Raw genomic sequence first — 11,131 nt, 5'->3', positions numbered from 1 at the left:
GGCAATCCATCTACGTCCTGAGGACCTCGCTGCCACCGTCCAAGCGTGCTTGGCCCCGGCAGATGAACCTCAGGATTAAAGGGTGGGCTCAGTTCCGCGCACACTGTGTCTCACCTAAAAAATCCAATGCGCAGGCTGGAAGGTGGAAAGACCTTCCCCGGTTCTTCGTTCGCGAAGACTGGCCATTAATTACCCACTTTGGGAAGAAAGAGACCATCTGATCTTCTTCAATGCCATTTATTTCTGAGGAAAAGCTAGAAGCTGTTGCTTTTTATGTTTCTAGGCAGTGAAGAAAGAAGGATTTGGTTTTAGTTTTTTTTTTTTTTAATTATTTTTTATTTCTTCCTCCCATCTTTCTGAGTGAAGTAGCTCCTTTTTTTCCTCCTATTTCCTATGATACCTCAGACCTTCCCTTCCCATCTCACCCCGCCCCCCCCAATTTGAAATTCCTTTTCAAGTATCTCATTACACTTTTACTTCTACTTGCAGGATTATCTAACTGATCTGATTACCAATGACAGTATTACCTTCTTCAGACTCTCAAAGAAGATGTATCCTCACAGGCCCGTGCTGATGGTTATAAGCCATGCTGCTCCTCACGGCCCTGAAGATTCAGCCCCTCAGTACTCACATCTCTTTCCTAATGCCTCCCAACACATGTAAGGAAAAAAAAAAAACAAACAAACCAAAACCCTTTGATTTTTCAGGCTCTGGAGTATGGAATTCCTGGGTAACAATGTTTTTGTTTATAATACTCTTGGCATAACCTTGTTACAAATATGTAAGAAGAATTTCCAGACTTTTTTTTGTTTTGTTTGTGTCTCCTTAGACCGGTACAAGTGTTTTGAGAATGGCTACAGAATTAATTGGGCATTGTTGCAACGTCTTTGGGAATCAAGGGACTGTTTTTATTTTGAGCAGGGAGATCAAAATCTGGTCCTTGGGCTGTAAACTCTTCAGGGGAAGAAACTCCTGTGTCCCTATTCTTACGTATAAAGTATATTATTTTATGGATATTAGCAGAAATCACGTGTTATACAATACTTTTATATATGGAAAGAAGGCAAATGCAGGGCTGCAGCACCAGATAAGACAAACTATTTCTCAGCGAGCTGGTGTGTCTGTCCATGAGCCAGTGCAGTGTCTTGAATGGATCCCAAAAGCAATATCACCTGGTTCCTGAGTTACCACATTCCCAAGCTCCACACTGAGATGGTTCTGGTTTATGGTATTGGTACAGCTCTGGAATGCTGCATTGCAGGGATCTCCTTGCATGTGGATAAAATGAGTGGTTCTCCCAAATCCCCTCTTGACACGGCTGAAAACATTCCAGTAGTTTTCTAATTCCTGACTTCGTGCCTTCGTTGACGTTCAGCATTTGGAACTTTCTTCCTGTGTGCTGCTGCCCCCCTTTTTTAAGGGGAATTCTATCTGATTTTGCATTTGTGAAGGAGCTGGGAACTGATGGAAATAATAATCAGTTGGTGGCCAAAGCTGCTCAGGCCTAGTCCAGAGTCCATTTGAGCTTTTATGCTTAATTTAAAATAGAATCTGAGGGAAAAAGCTTCCTTTGTTCTATTGTCTGGTTATTACATAACTTAGAATTACATTTTTCATTATTTTCTACTGTGGCATAGATCTACAGCAATGAAGTATTTAATGTTTGTTTGCCATATTGTGCTCATTTGTTCTTTGAAATGAAAATTACAGACATGACCATTGAGCAACTTCTCATGGCTTATATTACTAGGTTCCTTTAGAAGGCATTTGGATCTGGGAGATGATAATCATCTATCTGGCAACAGTCTGTACTGATTTAGTTGCTAGTTGAATGAAAAAGAGTAGAAGGATTTGAGGAGAGCCAGCATTGAGAAATACAGACTATATCTATTTTTCTTTTGCTCCTGGTTTAAGTCTTATTATTCACACAGATTAGGTTTATCCTTCTGATTATAAAGTAATTACACTTTTTTTTTTTTTTTTAAATTTTAGGTGACTTTTCTTACAGTGATAACAATTACATAGGAAGTGTCTCCTCATGGAAAGGAGTTTTGTTTGCAAAACAGTAAATTACCATGGTAGATTAAGGAACTGTGTTTTTCTTTTGGATATGAATTTTATGTACATCGAGCACAAAGAAACTGCCAGTCATCTTCTGAACGCTTTTTCCAGCACTGCATAATAATAATAATTTGTAAGGGCTTTTATTGACCTGGGTTTAAGAGTAAATGTAAAAAATGCAGAACATGTGCATAGAGTGAGGGGCACGCTGTGAGTTGTTCTCTGCTTTGTTTTTTCCCCTTGTTCCCATATTCCAGGGAATTCCCTCAGTGACAGGTAATCTGTCAATTAAAAAAGGGTCGTAGGCTGTTGTTGCTGTTTGTGGGTATGGTAGGGCAGGATCAGAACACAGCGGGGAGGAACACTTAGGAATTGTCCTAAAGCAGTAAGAAATACCCTGAGCAGTCTTTGCCCATTCCCAGCCTCAGCAGGCAGGGCACCCTGGGCATGGCTGTGACACAGGTGCATTCTGGAGCTGTGTCCAGGGCCAGGGGGAGGTGGCACTGCAGTGCTTGCCATCCCCACTGCATGGGGAGGCACTGCTGGCAGTGGTTAGCAGCTGGTGGTGAGGGGTTTAGCACAGACAGTCAGGGTGCTGCTTTGCTTGGGAGCTCTGGGATCTCCTCCTGTGGTGAATTTGTGTGCTGTTCTCTTGCTGCTTTTGTTCCATGTTCATGGCTGGTGTGACCACTCTGCCCCACACTGCAGTCTGTCTCCCCCTCGTCCTGCAGAGCTCCTTTCTGGGCGTGTCTGTGGTCTTGTCGTGTCTGGAAATTATTCAGAGAGCAAATCCCTCGGCTGCAGGGCTGGTTTTCCTTTATTCCTGCTGCTGCTGTGAGCTGCAGAGAGCACGACAGCTGGGCAGCTGAGCAGGGATCAGAAATGTTACTGCAACGGAGGGGACGTTCTCCCACCCATCTTTTCCAAGGTCAAATGCAATCTGACTGGGACTTATCTTCTGGGTGCATTTGAAGGAGTTATCTTAACCAACTTCTAGGAATGTTACATCTGTGTATTCTTCCCATAAGACAGACAAATCTGTTAAGCATAAGAGGGTTACATTTGTAGTAATCAAAGAAAATCACAGGCTTTAGTTGGATTATGTAGTGGGAGATTTCAAATCAGCCAGGAAATCACGAAGTAAGCTGAAAAGGAGGTTGCAAAGCATTTTTGATTCATTCTGGGCATCACATAGCAACAGTTTCCATAACTGTCAGCATTTTCAAAGAAGCAATGCCATTATTTCGGCCACAATAACATTCTGAAATTCAAGAGACTATTAACTTTGCAGAGAGAATAAACACCAGCCTTTTCCTCCCTGTACGGAGAAGCCTCCACTTGCCACCTATGCATATTTTTCAGATACCATCTGACAGAGGCTTTCAGCATAAAGCATTTCACTGGCAGATTATTAGCTTCATATTTATATTAAATCTCTTAATACTACCTGTCATATTTAAAGATATATTAGATACCCAGCATTTTGATGAGAAGTTTCAGCCTATATTACTGTTATTTATCTTAATAACTTACCCTGCTGCTCTGTTGCATACACAAAATCAACAGTAGAATTTTGCCAACTAGGAGCTGAATTTATCAGGAAATTCTGTGTTGCTAAGAGGAAAGGAATGGAATATCTACTGTTCTTTCCTGTGTTACTGTCACCCTCTGGGCTTGTGCATTTGCATAGGCTGAGTTTATTGCTCTGAATGAAAGGAGGAAGCCTAACCAAATTACTCAGGAAAAGTAATCTTTAATATTTTAGGCTCTGCAGGCGATGTGTTTGAGGCAGGATGTGAGGAAATTGGAAAAGGTTGTTTTCAACCTTAAGTAATAGCAAACTTTAGAGGAATAGACATAGGAAGTAAAAATAGTACTTCTTGCAAATGTAAGCTATAATATAACTTCTTGGGGAGTTGGTGATGCAGAGAGTTGACACCATGGTAATAAACCCTTCTCTAGGTTCAGCTGACCTAGAGCAATATAATAATGAACAGAAAAGCGAGAGCTGGGACTCCCAACAGTGTGAACCTGTGGACAATCAGTTACATTTTTCCTTATCACTTTAATGGTGTCCCAGGACCATGAGAACTTGGAGGGGCAGTGATATTTCAGGGGCACATCGAATCCAGTTTTTTGCAGGGACTTTAATTGAAGTTTCTGACGATAACAAAGGATTTGGTGGCTGTAATGTGTCTTCAAAATACAACCCTGTTTCCCTTCAGCCCTGCTTTTCTTGGCAGGTCTTTAAAATCCATGTGCACCCACTAGTGCTGCTCCCATGCCGTTGGATACCAGCAGGCAGAGTGCCTGTGCTGCTCTGGTGTGTGAGGGTGAAAATACTCGAGCAGCCAGTCATGCTAAATTCCAGACAGCTCTTAAAGAACAAAGTAGAACCTTTTCAGCAAGTCCTGTGGTTGTCTTTAAACAGCTTGCACAAGCCATAGTGCTTGGTTCTGATGTGGACAGAGTGAAAGCAAAGCAATTCCGTGAGTAGGAGCTCTGTGATATGTGCTTCATCCTCATCATACTTGTGGAGTTGAAACTTCTGAGGCCATTCTGTTGGCTTTTAAATGGATCCATTAGTCTGAAGTCACTGCAAAAACAAGGTGTATTTATTCTTTTCATGGATTTATTCCCCATGGAGTTGTTTTTCGTTTTCCCATGTTTCGTAACACGAAAGTATAAGACATTTCCAAACTAAATCTAACATTTTCTTGTGCACCTTGATGAGTAAGTCCTATCGTGTTGATAAAATAGAAATTACTAGTATTTATTACGATGGCTTTTTTTTTTTTAATTGGCTAAAGCGCTGTGGTTTCCTCTCTGTTCCTTAGCACTCCCAGTTATAACTATGCTCCAAACCCAGACAAGCACTGGATCATGAGGTATACTGGTCCCATGAAGCCCATACACATGGAGTTCACCAACATGCTCCAGAGAAAGCGCCTCCAAACACTCATGTCTGTGGATGACTCAATGGAGATGGTAAGATTAGGAGTGCCCTTTATTGTTTTTTTTTTTTTCTTTTTGCTAAACAGGTTTCTTGAGTTAAAGCTGTAGATGAAGGAGAAAGGAGGAGAACTGCATCAGTTTTCTAATAGTGTGTCATCCTCTTACCTCTGATCATGTTGGCTCTTTATTCTGTATATAAGGATCGTCATCTCCTGAAGACAAGTACCATGAGGTGGTTGGTGTGAGCTGATTTGTTGGCACAGAGCTGCTACTGAGTGAGGGGAAGAGGAACCTGAAAAAATAAATATCATATGTCCTAAAAATGTACCCTCTGATAGAGAAAAGTCATCCTACAGTCTGTTGGAAATAAATGCCTAAATGTGTGCTTGTTTTGGTCCTGTAACACTGAGTTTCTGAGAGAAGAAAACAACAGCAGCAAAAAGTGATGTTACAGCAGTCCTCACTGGAATGATCTCATGGTAAACCCAGCCCAGGATGTTAAATGTTGGAAATAAAGAAATAAATATATATAGGTTGATAACATTAAAAAATTTAATTAAGTCTACATTAGGTAACAATGAGATCTCTTAATGCAGACTGGGTGTTTTCAATGGAAATGTCTGAATTCACTAAAAACTACTCTGAATAAGAGTGATTTTCCAGATCTAAAAAGGCAGATTTGAAGGAGTTGCAATTTACTGCTTATCTCTTGGCATTCTTATTCAAAAAAGGTAGAAGATAAAATAAGTGGAGTGCTGTAAAGCAAAGATGAGATTATATGGGTGGCATTGCATAAATTTGTTACTAATGTCTTATAATTACTGATTCAGGCAAGTATGATCTCTGTCTCATGTTAATGAACCTGTTCAGATGGTTCAGATAATCTGCATTAGGGGAGATTAGTGATTTTACTACTCTGTTTGGATTTTCTGTTCAGTAAAATGGTTTCAGTCTGGGTGATTGACTGCAGGCAAAATCAGTGAGTTAGTTTTTTAGTTCTAATTACCAAGTTTCCCTGATCTTTTCCCCTGAATTACATGTGTCTAATATTAGTCTTTCAAAACTCAAAAGAAAAAGCAACCAAATACCTCACACAGAACAACAAAACCACCACAAACACAAACAAACAAACAAAAAAAAAACCCAAACAAAACAACCCATAACAGAAGCAAAAATAACCCCCCAAACCAACATCAGTTTTTCTTCTGTGCTAGTGGATTCTGGGGGAGTGTGAGGCACCGCTTTGCTGCTACCCCCCCACCTTTGTACCTTTGCAAGCCAAAGCATCACGTAAAAATTTGCCTTTGGTGCTCAAGTTGATACATTTAACAGAAAGATGCTCCTATAAATCTGTGGAAGCAACCACAAAGGTAAATCTCGTCTTAATTCTCCATGGTGAGGGGGCATGGCCGAGTGTTGTTTATCTGGAAGGTATTGTGCAAATATTCTGCATAACGGGGACTCATTGAGTGAGGCAAGATCGTTGAGTGTTGCTTAAATAAATGTGAGATTTCAAATGCTGTCATTTTATTAAAATTGTTTGCTGCTGGAAAAAGATAAAGGTCGAGAGAAAATTTCAAAAATGACACCTTGAAACTCTTCTCTCTGTGACTGTTTGTGTTTGGTACTGTCTTGACAGCTCTTAGGCAAAATGCTGAACCCGAACACTTGGGAGTGGCAGGTTAATGTGTTCTACCTTAAAAGAGACAACAGAAGTGTGCCTTGCCAAAGCCACAATATCCAGCCAGTAAAATTAAGATGTGATTATGGATTGTTCAGAGTGGTTCATTGGGATAACTCAGTGCCAGCCTGAGCTGTTGTTATTTATTTGCTACTCATGGGCAGAAAATAATAGCCAGTATTCCACATGGATATGAATTTCGTATTTTGGTTTGGTTTATTTGTTTATTTTTTTCTTTTTTTTTTCAGATTTACAACACATTGGTTGAAACGGGAGAACTGGACAACACATATATAATATACACAGCAGACCATGGTTACCACATTGGGCAGTTTGGGCTGGTGAAAGGGAAGTCCATGCCCTATGAGTTTGACATCAGAGTTCCTTTCTATGTCCGAGGTCCAAACGTGGAGGCTGGGTCCTTGTAAGTTCTTGGCTGGTGTCTGTGTGCATATTCAGTGATACCCATTCTTTTAAAGGTTAAAATTATACATGCAACTATGTAGTTTTCAAGTTAAAAAAATATGTTTCATCATGCTCACTGCCACAGTAGATAATTACTGCTGAACTTGTTTCAGCTTATAAAGAATAATTCATATGTTACCATGCACAAAAGCTTCTTTTTGGTTCATTCTTTGAGATTACATGGTCAGGGCTGTTGGATGCACACAGGCATGCAGAGTGTGCCTGTTAATTAAAATGGTAGCTTTGAATCAGCTAAGAAATTATGTAAATACACTTTCTAAGCAATTATTTCAAATAGCAAATATTTGCACTTAAGTAATGATTTTGGACAGAGTGCCATAATTTGCTGCCTTGTCTTTATATCAGTGTGCATGTTTTAGCATAATTAACACACAGTCTTCCACACAAAATTCCTTTCTCTTGCTGCAGATGGGTCTAGTGTGTAAAACAATAACAGATAATTACAAGAAAAAAAAATCTCATTCCGTGTACTGGTTAAATTCATTGGTTCACATTATCTGTAGGCACAAAAATGTTAAACTCTGTAGATATTGAACTGTGTCCCTGGTTTGTTTTCAGCAGTTATGCATATTAAAAAAAAAAAGGCAACATTACTTCTCTGAAAAGCAGGGAGGGATTCCTCAGGTGGAATTAAACACGTTACCTCAGCAGTGAAGGAGTTTTGTCTGCAGCAGCTCAGAGTTTCAAGTGAGCTGAAATAGCCTGCTAAGAACATGCTCTCTCCCTTTGATTGCAGTTCTTGGCCTTCCTGGAGAGGGAATGCTGTTATGGCCCGAGTGGACTGAGCTGGTGTTTCTGCAACATGGAATGCCAGAGACCAGCCACGTTATGTCTGCTCTAGTTCAAGGATCTTTCACCCAGACATCCATAAAAGCTGTGAAATCTTCCCACTGAATTTTATTTTTCAGAGACTTCTGAAGATGAAAGAATAGGAAGAACAGGATAAAATAGCTTGGAGGGGAGATTATATCAGAAAATAAATTGATCTTCCCTCTCAGCCTGGTTTTCTCTAAATGATGGAACATCAATCATCCGTGTTTCGTGTGAACCTTATGTTTTTCCTGCAGAGTAATTGTCCTGACTCCCTTTTGATACCAACAAAATTTTAATAGCAGTCACTGCAGCAAGTCATTACTAAGCTCTCATTTCTATTACCAAATATATACTACATCATAATTATTAGTAATTAAAATCAAATTAGGTACATCAATTTAATTCATCATCCATGCTCTTGTCGGTGCCTGTTTGCTCACTCACTCAAAAATGTAGTAATTTTTAAATAGTGTCTCATTAATTAGTGTGAATTTAGCAGCTTCCTTCTGTCCTGAATTTTTTGAGCTGGTGTTCTTCACTGCTGTGTACAGCAGCCCATCTGGTCCCATCCTGCCTTTGTTTGAACAGAGCTGGAGTTGCTTGGTGTCATTACATGGACTGGAAACCGGCTTCTCCTTTCTGTTTTTCTCCAGGAATCCTCACATTGTGTTGAATATCGACCTCGCACCTACCATTCTGGATATTGCTGGGCTGGATATTCCCTCTGACATGGATGGTAAATCCATTCTAAAGCTGCTGGATTCTGAGAGACCAGTAAATAGGTAAGAACTGGGAATGTGTGTGGAAATGTGTGTGTGTTTGTACAACAGACTGAACAAGTGCTCAGCAGCATGCACCAAATTTAAAGGAAAATGTAATAAAATTCCCGTCTCTAGGATGACATCATTCCCTGGAAAGTCTGAAGACTAGTTGGCAATATATGACTCACTTCAGTTAGGTATTTTCATTTTGGCAGGTTCATATAGTAGATGTATGGCATATATGGCATCTGGATATACTAAATATAGTCTGTGTAGAAGAGAGGGCTTTACCTGTGTGAATTATAGATTTTAATTGTCTCTGTGGCATCGTTTATAGCAAAGCTACAAATTTCATTTTGAATGAATTGTAGAATAATTGAATTGAAAGAGTTGGTTGTATATCAGACAATAACCTAAAGACAGGCTAGAACTAAAAATTGCAGTTATTATTTAAGACTTTCCATCAATAGTTTCATTGGGAAAAGACTGAGGAAGAGAATTAGACTGGATGCTTGCTAGAGAAAATCAGCAGAGAAAGGGAAGGAGATTTATTTGCTTTACAAGAAGTTGGGTGGAGGGAGAGGGGGAAAGGAGCAGCTGCTTTAGAATAGGCTACTTGGTGGGTAATATGCAGGTTAAGAGCCCAAACTTGGGTCATGAAATCTGGATTTAATATGTGATCCTTTGTGATGGAGGACGATTCAGTTAATCCACTGTGCCTTAAACCTGCTTATGTTGAAGAAATTGTACTCTGTGAACCTGTGGTGGATTTTTGTCCCTGTGAGAAAGATCTACCCGTGGTTTGCACTGGAGAGGTGGATGTGCCAGCATCATAGAACTGGATGTCCCCTTGTGCAGTGACATGGTGTGTGTCTCATTGGAATCGGGGATGGGAGAGCAAACTGGGGCACAGCTTGGTTCACTGGTTTTGTGGGAGTTGCTTCTTCCTCTCCTCGTTTCCTCCCAGGTTCCATTTAAAGAAGAAGATGAAGGTGTGGAGAGACTCGTTCCTGGTGGAAAGAGGGTAAGGAAAGTGTTAATCACAAAGCCCAGTCTTTTTAAATAGAGGGCCACTGAATAGCTAAAGCCAGAGCAGCAGTGCCACAGTGTAAAGCCATTTAGCTGTGCCAGCAGGGACACGCTGCAGCATTGCCTAATGGCACTGATTGTGTGATGGGAGGGAACGTATGGCGTTTGCCTACATGAACGTGCTCTTGGGCTGGGGGAAGGGAGTTTACTTGCATTGAGAGGTGGAAAGACATCCCATTTTGCTTTCAGCTGCTGCCCTCCCCACCCTCCTGCCTGTGCCATGGGAGTGTGAATAACCCTTCTCTGCGCGTTCATCTGCTGCCTCTGCCTTAGTGCATCAGTGGGGGCACGAGGGGTTTGCAAAGTGCAGCCCTGCAGGGTGAGCAGGATGTGGTCTCTTTATATTGACTGTTGTCACTGCCTGCCAATCAGACATGAAACACAGTATTGGTTTTGTATGTTTTTGTACTCTCCCTGTGAGAGCATGACATGAGGAACTTGTGTGTTATTGGAGAGGCTCGGTGCTGGTTTCTACTGGACTATTAATTTTTGGCTACCAGGGTTGCTATGGACGTGGAAAATAACACACTCCTCTGAGTCTTTTCAACAAACTGCATTTAGATACTGGAATTAATATTAATGTAAAAACAAATATTATTCTTTTTCCCCAGCAAACTGCTGCATAAGAGGGAGAATGAGAAGGTAGATGCCCAAGAAGAAAACTTTCTACCCAAATACCAGCGTGTGAAAGACCTCTGTCAGCGAGCTGAGTATCAAACAGCTTGTGAACAGCTTGGCCAGGTAGGACATCGTCCCCCTGACTGAGAATAAGCAGTTGTAGTCAGGCTAAGCTTAACACCCTCACTGTGCAATGTCCTTCCCTACATCATCCCTGCCAGCTTATGAATCAAATGGCTCTGTGGCCTTTGCTCAAAACCATATTACAGCATTTATGAGATTGACTGTCAGTCAGGAAATTCTGATTCAGGTGGTCAGGAGAACCACTTAGGCTGTTTTAACATTCTATTCCCCAAATATGATGTGGTTTGGGATACATTAGTGATGAGGAGCTACAATGTACCTAACACGTTGGCCTTCTCCAAATACATATAGTTTGCTTTGCTTTGAATTCTCTATTTAATTCATTTTGTTGATGTTGTTATTTGGAATTACATGTGATAATGGGAAACTAACATTCTGTTAACTCAATAGATCCTTCCTCTGAACAAAAATATGCTGGGAAAGCACACATGCAGTTATGACTGGAGGCAGTCTGTGATATGGGCACAAAGCTCATTGATTGTGTGTCATTTCTCTTGTTGCATAACTGTTCTGGGCAGATAGG

General features: G+C 40.7%; 1 protein-coding gene across 5 annotated transcripts in view; it reads left to right on the top strand.

Moving 5' to 3' along the window:
- The window catches only part of SULF2 (sulfatase 2), a 113,698-nt gene that overhangs the window by 79,334 nt on the left and 23,233 nt on the right, over nt 1–11,131 (top strand). For all 5 annotated transcript variants that reach the window (XM_027904809.1, XM_027904808.1, XM_027904807.1 and 2 more), the window contains 6 exons: nt 490–659; nt 4,899–5,049; nt 6,946–7,121; nt 8,650–8,778; nt 9,725–9,781; nt 10,458–10,587. In XM_027904809.1, the coding sequence (XP_027760610.1) occupies nt 490–659; nt 4,899–5,049; nt 6,946–7,121; nt 8,650–8,778; nt 9,725–9,781; nt 10,458–10,587 (813 nt within the window). The remainder of the gene's footprint in view (nt 1–489; nt 660–4,898; nt 5,050–6,945; nt 7,122–8,649; nt 8,779–9,724; nt 9,782–10,457; nt 10,588–11,131) is intronic.

Source organism: Empidonax traillii, unplaced genomic scaffold, assembly GCF_003031625.1.
Source record: "Empidonax traillii isolate 1590-97213 ecotype Southwest subspecies unplaced genomic scaffold, ASM303162v1 scaffold1094:size393979, whole genome shotgun sequence".
NCBI lineage: Eukaryota > Metazoa > Chordata > Aves > Passeriformes > Tyrannidae > Empidonax > Empidonax traillii.
Note: the sequence above shows the minus strand (reverse complement) of the source record. Positions and strands in the feature narration are given on the sequence as shown.